This window comes from Gossypium hirsutum, chromosome D05, assembly GCF_007990345.1.
Source record: "Gossypium hirsutum isolate 1008001.06 chromosome D05, Gossypium_hirsutum_v2.1, whole genome shotgun sequence".
Taxonomy (NCBI): domain Eukaryota; kingdom Viridiplantae; phylum Streptophyta; class Magnoliopsida; order Malvales; family Malvaceae; genus Gossypium; species Gossypium hirsutum.
In genome coordinates, this window is record NC_053441.1 from 7853170 (window position 1) to 7876882 (window position 23713).

The window sequence follows — 23713 nt, forward strand, 5'->3', positions numbered from 1 at the left end:
TATTATGTGACAATTGATAAGATTTTACCAACACAAAAAAATTTCATTAAGATAGAATAATTGAATTACACTTGAACGGACCGCTTTTTTACTCAACTTAGCATCCTTCTTTTAATATTGAAATATTATTAAAACCCTTGGCAAAAGTTGTGTTGTTTACTTGATGAGTATGCTGAATGGCAGCATGTTAGACGACAAGCTGCTGAATATATATATAGAGAGAGAGAGAGAGAAGGGCATAAAAAAGGGAATTATATAAAGATAGAGATATGAGAGAAGAAGAATTTAGAAGCAAGTGTGGCATTTCTTGACGTAAAAGCAATGACCAAAGCTGATGGAATATTGATGGTCAATGAAAATGGTGTGAGGTTTGATTAGATGACCAATTCTGTTTCATTTCACCTTTCACCATACATTTCCTAACATTACATAATTTACGAAAATTAAAGAAACTTTAATTATTTTGATGTAATTAGATGGTAAGGATCCCAGATTAGCTTTGGTAATTCATCCCACCTAATAATCACTCTTAAAATACTAATAATTCATTTGAAACTCAAATGTCAAAACTAAAGAAATATAAATTAGGAAAGAAATACTTAGGAAAGCTCCCCAAAATTCAAGAGATTGGGATCTGTAAAGTAACGAACCAATAGAGAATAGGTTGGAGGCTAATGGGTTTTACTTGTTCCTATCATCAATTTCATTTCTTGTGATTAAACTCTAATCTCCAAGGTATTACAAATGAGAAACAACCCAAAATTTAAACTTCACTAGGACATATATTTAACAACTTCTCTATAGTGCAATTCTTATTTATTTGTTATATATTTATTTGGGTACACTTTTTACTATTTATTTGTTATATTATTATTTGATATGCTAGGATTTGGATCAACTTTAAGCGGTTAAACTAATACCTTTAGTGAAAGCCAAAATTAAAAAAAAAAGAATTGTTGAAAAAATGGGACGCAACTTTCAGACTACCAGTCGATTGAACTGCAATGGAACACTTAAAATACATATAAAAATGGTCAGAGTATCGGGTGTGTTTTGGGGTCAAAGGCAATGTGGATGCAAAATTATTTTGGATGATGACCAGATGAACAAGAAAAGTGTGCATATTAATTGGATCTCCTCAAGATGGTACAAAATAACAACAGTATAACAAAACCGACCAACATATGAACCTATACAAGCTTACGAGTTTAGAATCAAATCCTGAATAATGGCAAATTCCAGCATGCATTTTTTTTGTACATGGTTTGGGCACATCAACGAAAACAACCATGCAAAAAGCCAAGTTATGACTAAAGTTGCTGTATCATCATGTCAATTACTAAAGCAAACAACACAATCCCAGCGAGTAGGAACTATAAATACTTCAAAATGCCATCTGGTAGATATACCCCATGATTGTAAATATGTACAGAAATTTAAATCTGCAAGATTGCTATGAAATTTCCAAAACAGTTACCCGGAACATCACTCAAAAGTAGAACCAGCAAAAGAGCATATCCTTTCCATCCATCTATTCTAATGCTAGTCATATGCTGTCATCCGCTATGGTTATGAAAACACAAGTTTCTTGAGAAATTGAAGAGAAGTGATGAAAAAGTGTTCTGAAACAGTTTCAAATTTCCCCAGGGGTGATTATGATGGGATTATGGAATGCGGTACAACACACACATGTCAACAACATATGCTTCTAACATATAACACCAAACGGTTACCAACTGCCAAGTTTAGAAGTATACATTAGAACACCAATACCTATTCAGTTGACAAGTTACCATACTGCCATGGGTTGAACTCGATTGAAGCCAAGTCAACCTCATCAATGCCGTCTGAGCTATCTACAGTAGCCCGATGCTCAGTGTATTTGCCATTGAAGCGATAGATTTCCAGGTCACCCCAAGGTGTGGCTGAGATTTCATCTGTCAAATCAAACCATCTAGGAGTAAACTGATGTCCCTTGGCCTCTCGTGTCCTCTTTTCCGCTCTCTGCCTCTCTTCCAACCTGTAAAAATTAGCAAAAGTACAAATTATCTTGACATTGTAAGATTTGATGTTCTGACACTATGAGAGGCAAGTAAACATTCTAAATACGTAATTCAATGATCTATAGCATTTCTTTTTAATTTAACCATACAAGAAATTAATAGAAGGGTCTGAAGGGAAATAAAGAATAAAGTTTAATATCTTCCTGCATTCACTATTTTCATTTCTTCCTGATCAAGGTACAAAGAAAGCAACTTCCTGTTAAAGAGCCCCTCCTATATTTCATTTTCTTTGAACATTGTGGATGGTCAATCCAGATGGAGATTTATCTTACAAAATTCTCAAAACTACAACCCTTAAGGAAGCTTATGCATCTGTTGATCAAGGTATTGACATCAAAAGTATACCTGCAAGTATTGTTGCATCACCATAGGGTGCCAGGTTCGTATTTTAAATGGCATTGACAATGTGAGATTAGATAAGAATAGTGCATGGTTATAGATAAGACCTAGTTTCTGGTATTTCATTAAATGAAGCAAGACGGAGACATGTACTAATTGCTACAAACCTTCAATTCCATTTCAGAAGTTGACATTTTCGATGTATGCAAAAAACTGTTGAGCGTTTTTTTTTTTTTTTTGTGTGTGTGTGTGTGTGAGAGAGAGAGAGAGAGAGAAGAGAGACCTGCTCTTCTCAGAACCGGCCTTGGATAAATCACCCTTCTCAAGTGCAAATCTATCAGCCGGAGACGAGAGTCTGATGCTAGCAACTTCTTAGGGGCAGTGTCAAAGCTATTTATTTTGTGTGCAAAATATGTAAACTGGAATTTGTCGTTTTTTGGAGTATCAGCAACATGCCAACCTACAGACAAAAAATAATAAAGAAGTCATAGATACAATTAGTTCACTGGTCACGACCTCTTGATGAGATTTAATGTAGGGTAAAATTATCAGGGTTGAATTTCGCATTTATAACATTAAGGTAAATGCATGAAGACTCAAGGGCTTTGACAAAACAATAGCAGCCAACCAAACATTAAACATAAATGCATCAAGAAGTATTTCAAGGATTATACAATATATAGATAGCCACCATCACCATAATATTACAGAGGAAAATTAAACCTGACGTCACAATGCATAATACCTAGGAAAAGAAAAGATGCACCCATTCCACACTGTAAAGAATAGGTTAAATAAAGCAGATGGTCACTATTGTATGGTAAGAAGGTCTAAGAAAGAACCTCTTTCAATTCTGTGCCTGAAGAGGTTCTCCTTCCATATCACATGGCTGATAACTCATTGACTCATTCCACTTCCCTGTCATCAATATTTTAGGTTCCTCAGCAGCATTATAAACATAACCATCCACTTCATAACGACCAGCTCTGCAATGAAATAATGCCATAGACCATAAATCAACCTCCAGTTCGACAGTAATCAGTAGTCAGATGCAACTGATGCAAAAGTGAGCATACCAGAAACACAGACAATTGTAGAAACAGATTTAGGGGGAAATGGACCAATCAATTATATAAAATGTACGTATCTGACTGGCATGAATTGCACGAATAAATAAATTAAGAGTGCAATTTTGCGCACGTAGAAGCCTCATCAGAGACAGAGAGTACAAGAGTGGATGACATCGGAACACAACGTGGTGCAAGTCAAACCTTCAAATCAAATTTCATCTCAGAGCACTCATTTTAGAAAATCCCAGATATAATAATGCTATTACCTTCAGTTCCATGTGAAGTACACTGCTTATAAAAAAAGGGCAAATGCTTAAACTAGTCTAAAAGATAGTATCAAGTTGTTAACAATACCCAAACCAGCCACATGGTTGAAAATAAAGCACAACTTTGTCCCCAGTAGTCAAATTCGTCATGATCATCTCTCCTGGTGAATCAACCCAAGTTCGTCCAAAATCAGATTGTTAACCTTGGTGGGAGGAGGCACCAAATCTAAAACGACCCCATCTCTTTTAAGAGTAACGCGTGTTCTGCAAAGAATAACATACATGAGTATTACCTTCCAATAGACATTAACCATTATACCAGAAAAACAAGAAGACATAAGGGGAAAAGATAGGTTACAGATAACAGCACGAGTATTACCTTCCAACAGGATAAACATCAAGAGAATTTCCTAAAAATTTTGTCTTTAACTTTGAAGTGACATCATAAGTAAAATGTTCATTTTCAGCATGCCCAGCACTCATTGGAGGATGATGACTGACCTGAAATGATAATATAATAAATAAAGAAAACTTTGGATGAGCTCAAACTGATAAAACTGAACATATGTGATCCAGTGTTGCTTTTGGAACAAGAAAGAGAGTGGAGAGGAAGGCATAGGAACCGCTAGGCACTAAGTAGTGACCAGAAACATTTAAAAAAGAAAGAAAGCATGCTTAAAATAATCAAATAACTCGAAAGTAACCTGTTCAGAAATGAATGTAATCCCTTCATGATTAACCAGCTCATATGTTTCCCCAATAATAGGATTAAAAGGTTTCCATGTACGTTGGTAGGCATAGTACACAGATATAGCCCATGATGCTGTACAGGATCAGGAATTCCATTAGTTGGAAACTAAAACTAGTACTTACCTCATTAATTAAATAAAATTGATAAAGCATACTCACAGGCATATACCAGCCGGAGATAGGGATCCTCACATTCGTCTGCTCGGTCCAATAAGTAGGAGTATTCCATCAACTGTAAAAGGCCTGGCATATCACATATTGAAAAAGAAAAATACTGCATACCAAGTACCAAACCTCTGCAAAGTTAAACAAACCTCGGCCATTTTTTGAAGCATAGTCATCGGTTCAAATATGAGGACAGGAAGAGTCACCATTGATGTAACATCTGAACCTATATATTTGTGCATCATTTTCCAGTAGCTCTCTCGCTCCTAATAATAATAGTAATAATAATAATAATAATAATAATAATAAAGAAAAGAGTAGTCAAAATATCAGCTTCGAAAACTAGTGAAATTAACGAATGTCTCTCTTGATCTCCATCGCCCGTAAGAAAAGGTTACAAGTACAATTAACTATTCCTAAAAGTTCCCAGAGATAGAGAGAGCAAAGCAAAAACAAGAGCATCTGTTGAATTGGTCTATAAAAGAGAGATCTAAATAACACAGTTAAAGATGCATACCTCCTGCTTCCATCTTCCTCTATGAGCTTCCTCCTCAGCATCTTCTTTTCCTCCTTCTGGATTTATGACTTCTACCCCTTCATAACCAAGTAACCTGAAAGCCATGGTAAAAAGAAAAACATATAATGCCTCCTTCATAACAGGCAAATAAGAAACTTCATTAGAATTGAAACTAAAAGGTAAAAGGAATCAAAGCATACCAATAATTCCTATAATTCACAATGACAAGAGGTAAGCAGATAAATTGTGCAAGACACTTCTAAAGTTATAAAATAAACCAAATGAACGATCTGATCACCTTTCTCATGAAGTCCACAAAAGCATGCTTTACGATTAAACTATAATATGAATTATGAAGTTTGCAAACACAAGAGGCAGTATATTACTAACTAAAGCTTCTACACCTAAGCATACATAGAAACTGAAAAGATTCATTCAATCAACGCTCTTTAATAGCCCAGATGAAGCTTTTGATTAGTGAGAATTTCTGACAACTTGCCCAGAAACCATCTAAGTTTCCTAAGCAGTAATCAACCATGAATTCCATTAACAACCTTTAGGCGTCCTATTTGAAAGGCTACACTAAAAAGGGGGGAAATGAAAAAAAAAAAAAACGCAAGAAACAGACTGAGTTTCCCCATACAGCAGGACGCTAGGAAAAGTGAAGTTTGGGGGGGGGGACCCTGCAAAGGACACAATTTACAGACAAAATTTAAGAAATACAAACCTGTAAAATAAATAGATATTCCCTCTAGACACGTAAATAAACAAAACTAGGAAATCGAATACTTCAAGTTGATAGTATATAATATTTGACATAGCCCTCTTGTTTAAAAAAAGAAATGATTACATAACTGGATTGACTTCCCTAAAGAAAAAGAAGTAGAATTGAGCTGAAGAACATTGTATGAAACAAGTACAAAAGTAGATTTCAATAGCCATTGCATTGCATACAAGTAAAACAAGCAAAAGAGTCAAGGAAGAATCTTAAACATGAAATCAAGTGCAAAACCAACTCTTTTGTTGTTCAATTTTAAACAACTTTTTGTTAAAAAGGAGCAAAATTAAATTCAACCTATTTAATTTGGAATTTTATGCATTCAAATGAACTAAAACAACATCATATTAATTGCCAAAGAAACCCACAAGTTTTTGGCAAACTATTTCCAGACGAACCGCGTTATTTTAGTTTAAAAAACGATGTACATTCCAATCAAATAATGAACCAAATAAAAAAAATTGTCAAATCACCCAAACTAACAAATCCTGGAACAAAATTTGAATTTTTTTTAAAAAAAACATCGTGTAATTCGAACAGTCAATTATGGAGTTGATACTTAATTGAACAATCTCATCCAATTCAATGAAGGGAAAAAGAAAAACGTCCTAAGTAGAAAATGGGAATTTACCCGTTGACAGATCTGTGCATGGCGTTGCCAAACAAAGATAAACCCGAGGTCATCGCTGAGAAAAACCCTTTATTCTGATCTTTATTTGGACTTCCCATATTGTAAATTCCTTTTTAAATTTGTTCAAGAATTCAACTTAAAAGCTCAATTGAATTGCTATTTGTTCAGCGAATCAAAGCAAAGGGACGAATATAGAAAGGGAAATTGGGTTTCGAGAATTGATAAAATATTTTAGAGTGAAGAAGAAGAAGAGGAGGGTAGGATCTGTAATTTTAGTCTGATAAGGGGGGGTTTCAAAGGCGGTATTTTATAAATACTTTCTTTTTTTATTTTATGATATTTTTTATGGGATGATGTAGTAAAATCTCACGCTCTTCGTGGAGAATCCAAGATGAAATATATTTGAATTTGGGTCAAAGTCAAACTGGCGTTTATGCTTCATGCCTCCTGAATGGGTATACATCAGTCTAGAAACTTGGGCTGAAGAACTTGGCCCATCTCTACACTCCATATAGCTTTTTTCATCTGTTAACTCAATTTTGCATGCAACTGATGTGAATTTATGGTATTATTAAAATTTAATTTTATCTTAAAAATATTTGTTTTAATTTATATAAAACACAATATTTTCAAATTTTTATTTTATTATTTCAAATAAAACTTCATTTATTTTTTGAAGTATTTTTTCAAATAAAAAACTTTTATCCAAATTGTAAATGTGTCATAATCTAATATTTAATTGATAAATATATATATTCATGTTTGAAATATTAAATTACTACACTTCCTCATAGTCTGTGGTGAAAAAATCTTCTTTTAAAATATTTTTTAAATAATAATATATAAAAAATAAATTAAAACTTCAAATTTTGAAAAAAACTTTTTAAGTTATTTATTATTTTAAATAAAAATAAATAAAATTTAAACACAAAAAAGGTAAGTTTTTAATTGAATGATAATGTTTAAAGTAGTTATTTGTAAAAATTGAAGTGTCGTATACACTCTTATTTATTTTTTATTATTGTAACTTTGATTTTGGTGACAGTTGCTTCATAATATTAATTTAATTAGAAACTTGAATATAATATAAATAGTTATATTTATATAATTGGTGTAGAAAAAAATACAAAATATTAATGCTCATACACAAACTACTAGTGTGTTTCGATCGTTTTCATCATATTTTGGCAATAGCGGCTTATGTCTGTGCCTATTAATACAAGATTTTAATATTTTAAATTAATTTTAATTTGGTACTTCACTCGTTTGGGAGAGTATGAGGTAAAATCGGGGTATGTGCTGCCTTTTAAATACCATGTCTAATATTATGAATTTGGCAGTTAATGGGCCGTGGAACAGTTTGTGGAACATGAAAGTCCCTACAAAGGTGGTGATTGTTGATTTTTGGTGGCGTTGCTTACAACGGTTGAAACTGTTGAGCATGTACTGCTATATTTGCCCGATTGCCATGGAAGTTTGGGGGGAGGTAGGAATGACTCGTTAACGGCCGTTTCTTTTTTCAACAATATTTTTAGCCATTCCTGTTGTGGGTTCTCGATGTCGACTGATGAATATTGCCTGGAGCTTATGGTTGCATAGTAACCTTCTCGTTCGGAAAGGTAATGTTGCCTCTTTTCATTCTATCATTTCAGCTGCTGATAAATTTTTACAAGATTGGTCTGATGCCCGGAGAGTTGGCGACGGAACGCAGCAGCATGCTGCTGTAGGTGGCATGAGCAGCGAGCATTGGGTTAGACCTGCAGCGGACTAGCTTAAGTGCAATATAGATGCAGCAGTCCCTAATGATCAGAGAGGTTCGTCTTTTGCTGCTATTATCCGGGCTCACTCGGGGCCTTTTGTCCGGGGAGTTTCCGGTCCACCGCGGCTGAACTCATAGACATACGTGAGGCCTTGTCGTGGCTGAAAGAAGAAGGGTACGATAAAATGATCATTGAGTCGGATTGCAAGCCGATTATGCTTGCATTGAGTTATTCAACGACAGATTTATCTGAATTCGGAAATGTATTACGAGATTACCTTTTTCTTAGTGCATCGTTTGAGCTTTTGTCTTTCCTTTGTACACATTTAACTGCCAATAAAACTGTCCATGAGTTAGTTCAAGTGGCTTTATTCTCTCATGGTCGACATACTCGGGATACTCCGTCCCACTTTATTTATCATATTCTTGATTTGGATTGTCCTTCACCCACTGACTTTGGGGAACATAGATTCAAGTAGAATTCTTCCTTTCAAATTTTTTTCTATAATGATGATTACCAATAGACGACTTGATCAATTTTTAATATTTTATCTTTAACTATTTTTATTTATATAATGACTAAGGTTAGTAACGTAATTGTCTAAAAAAATACATAAAATAGATCTGAAGCGAAAGAAAAAATTTGCATCACGTGCAGTGCAGTGATACAAGAAATAAAGTATGGTAGAAAATTAAAAAGAAAATATTGATAATCTTCTACCACTTTCTTCTTCACGACATCCAATCTACTCTCCCTTTTAGATCAACATTGAAGCAATTCGAAAATTTTAAATATTCTTTCCCATCCAAAATCCTTCTTCAACTTTAACCTCAAATTAATCAAAATATTTTACTTGTACTAAATTTGTATTTGTTTTTAGAAAATTGACTATGAAAGAAGCGAAATCAGTTAAATTGAATTCACAGCAACATCAACAGCACGAAAACGGTCACTTCTCTCCGTTCAAATTCGCTAAGTTATTGGATCCAGAAGCTTCTTGGGACAAGGTTAATCTTCTTCTTCTTCTTCCTTTTTGTTCGTTAATTTTGTTGACTTTATTTAAAAGTTTCACTATTAATTTGACTCAGATACTCTAACAGTAAACTGTAATTATAGTCATTTATACTTTAATTATGCTCTTAACTGAGTTTATTTAGTTCTGGAAGTAGTTTAATTTAATGGGTTTTTGCTTTTCCTGTTAAATTGGGAGGAGTGGGGGTTAATTGGATGATCATGAGTTTTCGAAAAAGAAAATTATGATGGGTTTTGGTTTATTGTTGGTGCAGGATCAATTAGGAGATGTATTGCATTGGATTCGACAAGTTGTAGCTCTTTTCTGTGGCTTGTTATGGGGAGCAATCCCAGTGGTTGGAGGCATTTGGATCTTCATGTAAGTTCTTAGATTCATGTTGCACGCATTAGTAAATTGCAATGCTTCGGATTTGTATCGGATTGTTCAACTGTACCAAGTTTAGTGAGTTCACTAGTTATGTAGATGTCATATTGTGATATGCGGTGTGCTCATGGTATGACCCTGCATATAGCACTGTACCAAGTTTAGTGAGTTCACTAATTATGTAGATGCCATATTGTGATATGAGGTATGCTCATGGTATTGACGCTGCATATAGCAGGAACCTAGTGTATTGGGCTTTTGGTATTTACACTAGTGTAATTAGCTGGAACTATTGCTTTCCGTTGACAAAATCTTAGATTGGCTGAGGATGAATCACCAATAATTTTTAGCTATTGACTTGGGTGTAAAATAAGGATTTGAACATTCTCTTAAGCTATCAGGCTGAAAAAGGATAAATAAATTGCTTTGCTAAAACTATACCAGAGTGTGTTTTAGTTCATGTGCATACCCCTGGTTCGCTCTGATGTATATTTCCTAGAAGGTAGTGAGAATTTTGAATGCAGTATCTGTCATTGGTGTTTTGAAATCGATAAGTTAAATACATAACTTTTCTACTTGCATTTATGGATTATGGAATGTCTTATGTCACCATCCCGTTTCTTTGAATATCTGAAAGAACTATGATGTTGTCTTCATGTGCCAACTACTTTTAAAGCTAGCTTACCAGTTTTGTTGAGGGTTTTATGCTGCCAACTTCCATTATCTTGAATGTCTTGACATCCGCCCAGTGTTTTTGAAGAATTCATTCAATAAGCAATAGTAGTAGTATTTGTCGTTGTCCTGCGTTTTTTTAGTTCTTATTCTTTGCTGAACCTTTACTCAATTATTTGATGTTGTTATAATGTTTGCAGTTTTCTGGCCATATCCACTGGTATTATATATGGCTATTATGCAATGATACTGAAGATCGATGAAGAAGAATTCGGTGGTCATGCATCCCTTCTCCAAGAAGGGCTTTTTGCTTCAATGACTCTCTTTCTGGTACTTGTTTAACTTTTCATTATTTCTTTCATGTTCAAATGCCAGCATTGCATAACATTCTCATGTTTATAGTTAACAAAACTATCTTTTCCTATTCAGTTGGCGTGGATTCTCGTATACAGCTTGGCCCACTTTTGATACGTATTTTAGCATCAACTCTGCTGCCCTCTATTTCTAAATTCACATTTCAAGGATCTCTTTAGATGAGGAACAATTCATTATCTCTGAAAACAATGAGAAACTTTCTTAGTTGAGAAATGCAAATAGCTTTTATTTCCTTTTACGACATTCCGATTTTGCAGAACATGAAGTTTTTTTTTTCCTTTTATCATGGTATGTGCATGTTTGATTTCAGTTTATGGTACAAAGCACCTGATGCTAAACTAAAACACCTTTTTCTCTTGCTTCAAAATATCTGTTACTGGAGAAATTTCTGATAATGCGTGGAACTTGGGCAAATTTCAATAACGTTCAAATTGCCCTAGATTTTGTCATTGTTTTAAACAGATCAAGTACTGTGCTCTTTGTCCCCCCAAATCCACCGTTTCTTGAAGATTCTTATTATTTTCATTGTTGTTCATGAATGCTTGCTTTGATTCAATTGAGTTTAACTCCGATTTCTATGATTTTCCCTCTACAAGTTCCCCTTTGTCACATTCCCCTGTATTTGCCATCTTACTGAACTAGTAAATTTTCAAAACTCTAATTAATGAAAGAAAAAAAAAAGACTTTGGAGTTCATAGATAACAATAATCTCCAATAATTACAGAATCTAAATTGGTACTACTACTATTTACAATAATTAAAATAAAATTCCTCTTTGTTTCTTCCTCTAGTTTCATTGCTAATACCTCTCCCTACTGGACATTCGCCAGTTAAATTTGATTTTCTTTCTTAAAAAAATTAAGGGAAATTAGGATCAAATTCAAGGGCCATGTTTCCCAATTTTTCTTGAGAAATAAGCATCCCATTCATGGGGCCCAAGTTTCCCAATAGCAAAATACTTCCAAGATTCTTCTTCCTCAAAGTCATAATTCACTATTCTCCCTTCATTCATTTGATTCCTCACTGTCTCAACTCTGTCAAGAATACCCTTAACTGTTAGATCAAATGCATCTTCAATTTCCCCCAATCTTGATGATGGATCTGCATATATCACCTTTGGGATCATCTTTATAATTTCATCCTTCATAGCTACTCTTCTGTCTCTAGAAACTCTTGTTAATATTCTTTCAATGTTGGCTTTCCCGGTTTTAACATCACTTTCCGGGATCATCACCGAGTATTTATTGTAATCCCTGGGGAAATGCCATATATATTGAACATAAGCTGAACCTGGATGGAAGAAAACTGGGATACAACCAGCTATAATTGAATCAAATATTGACCTCCTGGTGTAGGAATCTCCTGGTGGTTGTAAACAGAAGATGGAGTTTTGAAACAATCTCATCACATTAGCTGGCTTGTGGCATTTCTGCGTTTTATCACATTCGAGGAACCTGCATCTCCTTCTTGAAGCAAGACACTGTTCGATGAGCTCATTGCGGATAGATTCGTGGCGACCAGGCCGTCGTGCACCTGCGAAAGAGAACAAGAATCGTCGTTTCAGTCTTCTCATCTTGTTCTGCCATTGAAACACAGCGTCATCTCTTGAAGGATGGAAATATGTTGGATACGGTATCGCAAAGTCATTGTAGTTCCATGGACTCGACTCGAGTACCAACGTCGTCATGTTCCTCGATTCATCAAAATTCAGAAGCTCATTGCCCCAATCAGACTCGTTTTTCGGGTCTCTCCTGAAATCCCAATTAATCCTTCCTGCAACCAAGAAATGGTCCCTCCCCCACATTCTTTTCCATTCAGGTCTAGATGCAAGCCACTTGACAAGATTAAGTGCATCATAGTCCCTCATGAACCCATCAGGATCCCAAAGGTAACGACCGACATCGAGGCCGGCATAATACGGAACATAGATTGCTGAAGCAACCAATGGATCTTTAGTCAAGCACTTGTACTGCTTCATCCTGTTGTGGAAAATGACTTCTAGTAAGAACTGGTTTGTAGCAAACCAACCTGAGTTTGAATAAAGCTTTTCATCATTAGAAAGACGGGCACCTAGGCCTAGATTCGACGCACATCCACACATATCCGTCCAGAAACTAAGCGAGCGGCAGTTTTCGAGTAAATCTTGGTTAAATTTCCTGGGAAGGTTATGAATATATATATACCGCCCTGAACATGAATCCGATCCAGCTTGCACCGGATTTTGTCTTCTTGGTTCCGCAACAACTTTCTCTATCCTTTTCTCCATGACAGGATTCAATGAATCCGCAGGTTTATTCCTTTCTCTTCTCCTGGGACGTTGAGGCCTTTCGGTTCGGCTCTTAACAGCCGGTAACATTTTTTCAACAGGTTGATCCTCAGGATTGTCTTCCCTTTGTCGTTCTGAAACATCAGCATTCTCTTGTCGTTTTGCCGTTTGATCTTCAACATTCTCTCCCCTTTGTCGTTCCAAAAAATTTGCCGCCCCTTTCCGTTTAGCTGCTTGATCTTCAACGTTCTCCCCCCTTTGTCGTTCTAAAACATTTGCAGTCTCTTTTTGTTTTACCACACGATCTTCCTTTCTTCTTTCTTGATCCTCCTCAGACTTCTTGTCCCTTTGTCGTTCTGAAACATTTGCAGTAGTCCCTTTTCTTTGTTTGGTCGAACGACCTTCCTTTCTTTTGTCTTGTGCTGAAGATTGAACAACAGGTTTATCATCTTCATCCATATTTTTAACCTCTTCATTACTTGTTACATCTTCGTTATCTTTGGCAGAATCTGTGTCGGTGCCGTTCTGATCTTCAGACAACATGGAATCAATGACCTGGTTAACTTCTTCGACGTCGGAAAACTCAGTAGTTTTATCCTCATCAGTTTCGGTTTCATCATCATCGACAACATTATCTACAATATCAATATCTTCTACGTGAGAAGGATCTTGAGTTTCATCATCTCTAACAACAACATGAAAGGACTGGGATGAATCTAAAAAACCCGTATGGTTGTTGGCTACGAAACTATGTCCCCTCTTGCGAAATGTAACAGATGAAGAATACAAATAACACATGTACAGTGTGAGCCACAAAAGGAAAGAGACCAAAACAATGTACCAGGACTGGGTTCTGCATCGAAATTTTCCACTCATCGGTTTCTCCATTAACGTTTCACTGCTCATACTAATATGATGGTTAATTCAAAATAGATTGTATTCATGTGTGTGAAGAGATTGTATTAACAGAGGAAAGCATAGGCAGAATCTGGAAAGTCGTGAAATGGAATTGCTTGAAAAGCAATTAAGGATTTTTGAACCATTCAAGAATTTTTGGTACTGAATTAAATGTTATTAAAGGAAAAATTCTATATATTAGTATGCCTTTGCCGGGAAAAAAGAAAAGTAGTTAGCTCTATTCTGAGTCACTGTGAATTAAAAAGAAAATTAGAGGACTGATTTGGAATATATGGTTTCCAATTAATCTTATAAATTTGATGACACTAGACAAATTAAGCCTAACAATGAGACCTTGGATTTGATTGGGCCAATTTGCTTTAGACTCCATCCAGAATTGGGGTCTTAAGCTCTTTGTTTTCGTCCAAACTTGAGGAAAAGGGCAGCTTTCAATCCTTTGGGCTCTAAATGAATTCTTTAGTCTCTTTCAATTATTTGTCAATTTACAAGTATAATTTTTACAGTTTACATATGTGCAAAAGTAACCAAAAGGAAGAAAAATCAGAAATTTTGTATTATGAAATCGAAATAAATGTATAAATTTTCAAAGAGATTATATTATGAGAGTCTAAATTAAAATTTTTAATAATATACAATTTTACTATATGAAATATAGATTGGTGTGATTGATTCGGCTTTTCTTTTTCTTTTTTAAATCACAAATGAATCAGATAAACTAATTAAAGTAACTACCTAATTATCAAAGTCAGAATAGAATTGGTTTTGGTACACAACTAAATCCAACGCTTCTAATTGTAGCGTTGAAGAAGCGGTAGTACACCTTTTCTATAATTTTTTGGTGAGGAGTACTTGTAACTATTAGCAAAATGTCTCCATCGCTCGTTTCTTCCTTTCTTTCTTTTATGAATTTTAATAATCGCATGTTGGATTTTTTAAAAATAATTTTATTATAATCTATGATTATATATAATCTCATTGAGAGTGTATTTTAACACACTAACTTTGAATTATCAACAAAGACAAACAATTACAAAAACCAACCCAGATTTGAGGAGTTGAGAAGTCAAACACTATCTACTTGTTTTTTACCATTTCTTTTGTCCAATCCTTTTGTCTTCAATATGCTGTCAACTTTCCTAAATTAAATCTTCCAAAATCATTGTCCCAGCACGTGTCAACCTGAGATGATGTTAAAGAGTATTTTATAACGGCAAACAATAACTTGATTTCTAAAATATTCGGGCAAATGATAAAAAAAACCCTTTTTTTGCAAAAATTATCGAAATGAGACAATTATCTAATTATTTATCGGAATGGTCCATTTTCTGTGAAATCGCGTCCACGTCAGCGCGATGTCAGGGTACGCGCCAGGAAATCACGTCCACGTCAGCGCGATTTGCTGACGTGGACACAAATCGCGCCCTCTAGAACGCGATTTGCTGACGTGGCATCAGTTTATGTTTTTTAGTTTAGAAAACTTTGAAAGGCCATAACTTTTCGCTCGGTTGTCCGATTGAGATGATTTTTTTTGTTTCGAATAACTTTTCGAGATCTACGCGTTGACAAACAGCCGAAGGCGGTTTGCCGTAGTTTTCGTCGAAAAAGATTCTTTTTTGCCCCTAAATTTTGATTTTTTCGGTTTAAAATTGAATTTTGAAACATTCAAATCATTATTTTCCTTATTTATTTGGAGTAAACACCAGATTTTTTTTACAGAATTGTTGTATTATTTTTTCTGATTTGACACGTCTATGGAATAGGTCCGATAAATTGTTAGAACGTAGGTAATATAATTAAGATAATAACAATATTTTAATAACATGTCAATTAATTAGTTTAGTTTGGTTGGTTTATATGCTTGCTCTTTTCTTTTAGTATCTTGGTTCAAATCTTGTTGGAAACAATTTTAAATCTTTTTTGCACTTGTTGCTATTGATATAATATAGAAGAGTTAATTGATTCAAAAAAATGGTACCTAACTTACTCGTGAAAAGATGTTAACCATATGTCTATATACATATATTATTTTCTATACCAAGTTAGTGATATTAAAGTAGCCACTCAATTTCTTTAAACAGATTGAAAAGTTATTATTTATTCACCTTTATCGGTTTTTTAAAGTTTTTGTTGTTCAATGTTAAAAAATATATACATGAGATCAATTACGTGTTATTATTTATTATCATGAAATGTTAACCTGAATTAAAAGTGATCTAAATTGGTTAATTTTACTGGATTTTAGTTATTAAATAAAATATGGGTCAAATATGTATAAACACTCTAGTATCTAATTTTTAATTAATGATGGGCTGATTATAAATTAGGGTTAATGTGCAAACTTTATATATTAAGGTTATAGACCACAAATTACACACGAGATAAATTTTCCAGCATCCCATCTTTAAAAAAGAGTGAGCAAATTTTCTCTAAATTTCTTGTGCATTAATTTGAAAGATCAAACTTGTAAGATCCAAAAAATTTCAAGGAACCGATAGATTCAAATACACTTCTACATCTAATTTTGTTTTTAAATTAGTCTTGATAGTTTTACATGACAGATATTGATTTATTAAATTTTGTATTCAAATAACATTTGTATACTAAAAATATAAAGAATGCAAAGGCATATAACTTCTCCCTGACAACATAATCTACAGGTATATATGATTTTCAAACATTATACTTTCCTTACTGTTGTAGAGTTGTAGAGGGTTGAAGTTTCATTATTATTTTAAAATAATGTTTAATTCATGTGACATAAAACAATTTTACCAATGTATTTTAGTTTTAGTATAATAACAAAATTATATGATAATTTTTTATATGCAAACAAAAGTTTCACTTAGTTTTTAAAAATATGTGCTAATCGAGTATTAATTCGATTAGTATTAATATTGTTGTCTTTTAACTTTTTATTGAATAATTTCTTTTTACTCTATAATTATCACTCTACACTGTATTATTTGAGATATTCAAGAGATTTTTTTATTCTTCTCCGTTCCAATCTTCTCTTACTTTTGAGAGTACATTTGTTATTACATAAATAATCAAATACTCTCGTTGCACTTGTAACGCATCAATCATTTTACTTTTTTAACATATTTTTATCGATAGGTTCTAATATATCGTAATATTTCTCTTTCACCAACATCTTGAAATAAAAAGTCAACAACTTCAACATTAATTGCACCCTCATTTAATTTAAGATTATTCATCAATTGTTCCAACTCTCACTTGTCTTTTCCCTAAACTATTACTTGATTATCATGACCAGCAACTTAGAGATTTGTTAAGAGTTATATCTGGTCCATTTAATAAACATAATTTAATTCTCATAACAAAAATAATAATAAAATTTTCATCAATACGATAAAGATCATGGGATGATTGGATTTGAACTTATGTTATTTAGATGCCAAATAAGAGCTCTACCCTCCCTCCCTCCCCTATTTTAAACAAGTATTAGTTAATAAAATGTAAAGTAAAAACATCTTTTCTATTCCTCTTAATTTTGATATTGAGTAAATTGGTCATTCTTAAAAAAAAAAAAGAACAATTTAATCACTATTATTTTTGAAAGTGAACAACTAAGTACAATTAAATCTTAACAATGTTGTTTTTGGTCAATTATACATAATTTTGATTGACATAATAGTTAAATAATGCTTCAATATTTATATATTCTGTCAATTTGACATTAATTTTTAAAAAATATAAAAAAAAATCAAAATGAATATATAAAAAAGTTAGCTTAAAAAATAAGAAAGGACATGTAAATTTTGACAACTAAATTCGTAATTATATTAATCAAAATCATGTAAAAAAATATTAATTAGATTTTATGTGGAGAAAAGAAATAAAAAAAGAAGAAGCAATGGTTTAAAAAACAAATATTGATAAAAGTAATAAAAATGTAGATAAATTTATTAACTAGATTTTGGTTGTGTTCAATTTAACCAATTTTATATCGATTATTATTTTTTAAATAAATTAAATAAATTATATACTTTTTTTTGGAAGTTTGATTGTTTAATAGCTTTACAACTTTTTGTTTATGTTTGATTCACATGTGAGGTTAATTAATCAAATACTCAATTAACAATATATCTATTATTTAACTAAATTATTTAAGGTAAATTATTCTCTTGGTTTTATTTTAGTAACTCATTTATTATTATTGTTGTTATTATTATTATTTATTTAATCACTCACTTTTTAAAATTAAATAATATTATTATTGTCCTGTTAGTTGCCTTAGATGAGTGATGGAAAGTTGGCTTAAGTTTTTTATTGGCATGATAATAAATTTAGCCTTCTAATGTTTACATAATCTATCAATTAAATATTAAATTTAAAAAATTCAATAAATTTAGCTCTCAATATTTTAAAAATTGGTCATTTTAGTTTGAGTTCTAAGAAAATTCAGTAAATTTAGCCCTCAATGTTTACAGAGTTAGAACTAAAATGATAAATTTTATAAACATTGAGGGCTAATTTTGTTGAATTTTCTATATTTATGATGAAATTGATAAAATATACAAACATTAGAGGGTTAAATTTATTATTAGGTCAATGAAAAAATCCAGGTCAGCTTTCTGTTCCCGGCAACTAATAACAGGAGAGTGACAAAAATATTTAATTTCGAAAAGTCGAGTGATTAAATCGAAAAAAGTAATAGTTGAGTAACCAAAATAGAACCAAAGGCATAGTTGAGTGACTACTTTTACAATTTACCCAAAATTATAAGAAAAATTACCAGCGAAAGCGAGGCTATGAAAACTTATGCTGAAATGAAACCAACTGTATAGTTCCAAAAGCATTAAAAATGTGAAAACATAAAATAAAGAAAAAAAAAACAATAAAAACCAGAAACTGAGAGACAGAAATTAAGAGGTAGAGAGAATCCGTGTCATGTCAGAAAACCAAGGAACCCTTTGGGGAAAGAAAAAAAAGCAGAATCATTCAAATTCCAACAATACTAAAACAACATTTAAACATTGGGAAGTCGCGTTATGTTTGTTTGCTTTTGCTTTCTCTTTGGTTCATCCTTTAACTAAAAACCAAATACAAGTATCCCAAAATAGTGAAAAAGAAAATTCCCATACGTTTTTTGTTTGTTTGTTTGTAGTGAAATAAATTAAAAAAAAAAAAGGTTCTTCGTTTCCTTCTTGGAGGTGTTTTTGAATGGGAATGGATTCTAGGATCGAAATCAAGGTGACGAATCCAAAGAAAGTAGACAATGTGGTGCATCCGGTGGGACAAGGGCATGCCACATCAGCATCATCACCACCACAGCCATCCGCATCGTCTCCGCCGACTGATGGGCGGGGGAGGCAGCAGCAGCAGGCGCTGGAGGAGGGTCTGAGGCACAGCCGCGGGCGAGGACGGCAAGGTCGAGGGTTGATTGATTATATGCCGTTCAAAAATTGGGTGCCTTGGCTGATCCCAGGCTTTGTAATAGCTAACGTAGTCGTTTTCCTAATCTCCATGTTTATTAACAACTGCCCCAAGAACTCGTCTTCTTGTGTGGGTCGGTTCTTGGGAAGGTTCTCTTTTCAGCCAATGAAAGAGAACCCTCTCCTTGGCCCTTCAGCTGATACGTAAGTCAAATTATAAGCTTTTTAGGGAATCTCTGTTTTTTTTGGGGGGGGGGATTGTGCAAAAAATTCAATCTTTGTGGTTTAAAGGTTGATATGTAGCAGATGAAAATCATGATCATATGATGGGAATACGTAAAGATAACTAATGTAAAAGCCGTTTTTCGGAAATGAACATTAATTCAGCTTCTAGAGAATGATTTTGGGGGAAATTTGAAGTAATAAACAGAACAGTTTGGATTTTTGGGACTGCCTTAATCGGTCTGTCAATTCTAAAATAGGTAGAGCTGGATTTATACAGATTAATATATGAAATCTATGGTCAGTCATGATATATTATAATCTACTTTTAGAATGAAATTTCTGATCAGTTTTTACAATTTTCTGCTTTAGCTATCATCTTGAAAGGTCATATAGTAAACAAATTATTTTACAGGATAATCTCTTTGAAGCTGTTGACTATATATATGTAGGCTACTTTAGCTAGGAAAATACATCTCTATGGTTATTATAAGTTCATTATTGACTTGTCCTAATATGCTTTTTCTTTCTTTTTTTCCTTCTTCAGATTAGAGAAAATGGGTGCCCTGGATGTAATCAAAGTTGTCCATAAACATCAGGCATGGCGTTTGATTTCTTGTATATGGTTGCATGCCGGTGTTTTCCACATACTTGCCAATATGTTGAGTCTCCTATTCATTGGAATTCGGCTCGAGCAAGAATTTGGATTTGGTATGCATATTGTTCCAGCTTAAACTTTGTCCTGTTGATAACACCGACCTTTATGACATTTTCTGAACTAAATACACCCTCATATCATGTAACCATTCTTTACAAAATCGAGACTCTGGTAGATTTCTATGACTAAAATCTAGACTCTGGTAGATTTCTATGACTAACTTTCCTAGATCACGCACTAAACCGGTCATAATTTTAACTCATTTTCCTTGTATCCACATATGTCAGAACAATTTTCTTTTTTCTACTGTAGTATTTGTGTAGAACTGTTGAGTGGTCATATTAGGCCTTAGAAAATATCAGTACATAGCTTTATTATCTTAATTTTTGCCAATTTCTGCATAGAGTTAATTAGCTTTGCAGTAAAATAAAACATGGCTAATCCCTTAAAATTTAATTCGACATAGTGATGACAATTACATACCTGTGTTTGCTCGTTATTGTTGTTAATTTCTGTGAGATCACAATGCAAAGTTTTAGAAATGAAGGATGTGAATGAAGAAACTTAGATTACAAACACAATGCATTCTACATTGCTGCCAAGTGGTTGAAGGAACTTTCTGCACTTGGTTGATAAAGGTCACATTGTTTTGCAATGTGCTATACTTTCTAAATGCCCTTTCCTTCTTCGGAAATCAGCATTGTTGTAGGATAATGGTTAGATAAGGATGGAAAAAGCTCTGAACTTTCTTTGGGAAATGCTTGCAGTTTACCTACTGAAAAGTTGTTTCACTAGTTTGAAGGTATTTGATCCTAATTCCTCTTTAAAATCTTTCTGCAGTGAGAATCGGGTTACTTTATCTGTTTGCTGGTTTTGGTGGGAGTCTGATGTCAGCTCTTTTTATTCAAGCTGGCATATCTGTTGGTGCCTCTGGTGCACTTTTTGGTTTACTAGGTAGCATGCTTTCAGAACTCATCACAAACTGGACAATCTATGCAAATAAGGCGCGTAAGATTCCTGCTGTTATTTCATTCTTCAGAATCTGGTACATCCCTTAGCAAATTATCTTACACTTTTGGTTGTCTTTCTGCAGTTGGCAGCGCTGTTGACTCTCATTTTTATTGTTGTAATTAATCTAGCTGTGGGACTCCTCCCACACGTGGATAACTTTGCTCATATCGGGGGATTTATTTCCGGGTTTCTCCTTGGATTTGTGTTTCTAATCCGTCCCCAGTTTGGATACATTAGCAAGAAACATATTCCTACAGGATACATTGTAACTTCTAATAAACCTAAACATAAGCCATACCAGTACATCCTCTGGCTTGTCTCTATGATACTATTGGTTCTCGGGTAAGTACCTGGAAACCTTTGTTTTGAATTCAAGAAAGCTTGTATATGAAGTATATAATTACGCTATTCATAATCGAAATAGGCTATTGCTTTGTAAATGTACATGATTGATTTTTAAATCGATTCTTCTCCAAAACTACATGACGAACAATCACCTAGGGAAGACATTATTAATTGTTGTGACTGACGAGTTAATGTGAATTCGGTATTACTAGGCATATACCTTAGACACCAGTTTCGTTATTTATTTTTCTTTTCTTTCTAGATTCACTTTCGGCCTTATCCTGCTCTTTCGAGGGGTTAATTTGAATGATCAATGTTCTTGGTGTCATTATATGAGTTGTGTCCCGACCAAGTTATGGAGCTGCAAATCACAACAAGCGTATTGTGAGGTGAGTTGTGCTGCTCTCTTCGTGTACTTATTTCTTATCAGTTTAGTTTCTTAATTATTATTCCTTCTCGACCGGATTAAAGCCAAAGGTCTTAATAAAATGTTAAACAAGTGACTTGTTGAGATTCTTTATGAGGAAACACCTTTTGATCTAATGCATGGGGAATCATCACATACACAATCAACTGCCATATTGAATGTGAAATATCACTTGATGCTGCCCTTTGACCTTTTTCTTTTCGTCAAGGCACTCGCCATCCTTTACTAAGTTTAACTAATATTTTCTTGTTCATGATAAATTTTGCATATGGCCACGGTTCAATGTTCATTGTTTCTATACCGTTATCGCTAGTTGAAATGCACGGTTTATCGATATATTCGGTAATTTTATTGCAGTCAATTGAATACCAGAATCAACTGAACTTAACATGCATAAGCAATGGTAAAAGCAGCATCTACAATTTATCAGGTGAAAGCACTTCGCAGGTTCAACAGCTATGTACTAAACTCTGTAGTAGATGATGGATGCACAATCATGTATAGGATAAGATTTCTTTGTAGAAAAATATTTAAAGTTTCGATAGTTTATGTTGAATACATTACAGGCTCATTTTTAATGCTCCATTTTAGACGAAATATTCTTCCAATGACCAAGTGCTATATATTTTCTTGGAGTACTCTTTAATCCCTATCATTTATCCATACCTTATGTTTCATAACCTTTGGGGAACCCTGGATTTGTTTATGATGATGAAATAGTAGGCAATATAGCTTTGATGTAAAGAAAAGTTAAACATTGTTCTGGGTCCGGGATGTGTACGCTTGTCGTTATATTCATATCCAACTCTCATCTAAATTCGAGAATCAATATTGTATTCAACTTGACAAGTACACAAACTCGAAGCTTTGCTGAGTTTGAATCTCGGTATCTGCAAGTTGGGGTCTCATGTGCAATTCTAACAAGTTTTGAGCTGTTTTCGAGCAGATTTGTCGAAATCGGACTGAATTTATGTCTCGAGATCCAAACCCAATAATCTTGAGATCCTCCTCTCCATGTACTCGTGTTATAAAAATGTTAGTGAAAATTTGTTTAATGGGTTATTAAATAGAGAAGTTATACCCATCAGAATTGATGGTGAAGCTTTTAATGAAAGGATTCCATTACAAGAAAATAGATATGAAGAGCGTATTCAATAGCAGTTGAGCATTCTAATTCAAAGCTATTTACAGCCACCGCCCATTGCTCGAAACTCACTTTAAAATTTGCATATGAATAGCTCAACACCATCCAAGCTGTTCCTCCAAATTTAAAACAGTTTTATGTTTACACTTGGCAAAGAAAAGGTATTGGTGGCCGTGATTTACTCCACACTTCTCTAACTCAATTGCAACTGTCCGATTTTGGTGGTTTTGGTCATTATTGTTTTATCCAACCCATAATTATTATCTCTGAAATTATAGTTAGTGTTTGAATTTCCCGTTTATAAAAATAATTATATTAAATTTAGAAGTTGGACTCTCCATACCTTTTCCTTATATAATTTAGGAGAGGTAGGTTAAGTTAGTTAGGGTAGTTGCTCTTTACTAATCAATAGAAAAATCTACGACAACATTGCATTGTAAAGAACAAAAAAAGGAGAGGAATAGTCCAAGTGGTCAATGATTAAGTACATACATATGCATGATGAAGGTATATATGGGAAGAAAGAAAAGATATGATGCCATTT

The 23713-nt window shown here is 33.6% G+C and overlaps 4 protein-coding genes across 4 annotated transcripts; 2 read left to right on the forward strand and 2 right to left on the reverse strand.

Annotated features, from left to right (window-relative positions):
* Positions 1-1607: 1607 nt before the first annotated feature.
* Positions 1608-6939, reverse strand: LOC107906562 (oxysterol-binding protein-related protein 3C). Its single transcript, XM_041093488.1, is given in 13 exon segments — positions 1608-2020; positions 2686-2743; positions 2746-2861; positions 3243-3264; positions 3267-3388; positions 3827-3929; positions 3932-4002; positions 4118-4239; positions 4443-4561; positions 4648-4720; positions 4803-4919; positions 5171-5264; positions 6580-6939. Coding segments are annotated over 13 exon segments (1362 nt in total). The 5' UTR covers positions 6678-6939; the 3' UTR covers positions 1608-1773.
* Positions 6940-8983: 2044 nt separating this feature from the next.
* Positions 8984-11025, forward strand: LOC107906561 (respirasome Complex Assembly Factor 1). The gene is made up of 4 exons (XM_016833590.2): positions 8984-9346; positions 9626-9729; positions 10608-10737; positions 10837-11025. The coding sequence occupies exons 1-4, from the start codon at positions 9230-9232 to the stop codon at positions 10873-10875; spliced, it is 390 nt and encodes a 129-aa protein (XP_016689079.1). The 5' UTR covers positions 8984-9229; the 3' UTR covers positions 10876-11025.
* Positions 11026-11447: 422 nt separating this feature from the next.
* Positions 11448-14097, reverse strand: LOC107906560 (xyloglucan galactosyltransferase KATAMARI1 homolog). Its single transcript, XM_016833589.2, has one exon. The coding sequence runs from the start codon at positions 13952-13954 to the stop codon at positions 11663-11665; it is 2292 nt and encodes a 763-aa protein (XP_016689078.1). The 5' UTR covers positions 13955-14097; the 3' UTR covers positions 11448-11662.
* Positions 14098-18769: 4672 nt separating this feature from the next.
* LOC107906558 (RHOMBOID-like protein 1) lies at positions 18770-22663 on the forward strand. Its single transcript, XM_016833587.2, has 6 exons — positions 18770-19566; positions 20132-20295; positions 21083-21246; positions 21336-21595; positions 21861-21987; positions 22383-22663. The coding sequence occupies exons 1-6, from the start codon at positions 19151-19153 to the stop codon at positions 22506-22508; spliced, it is 1257 nt and encodes a 418-aa protein (XP_016689076.1). The 5' UTR covers positions 18770-19150; the 3' UTR covers positions 22509-22663.
* Positions 22664-23713: the final 1050 nt, after the last annotated feature.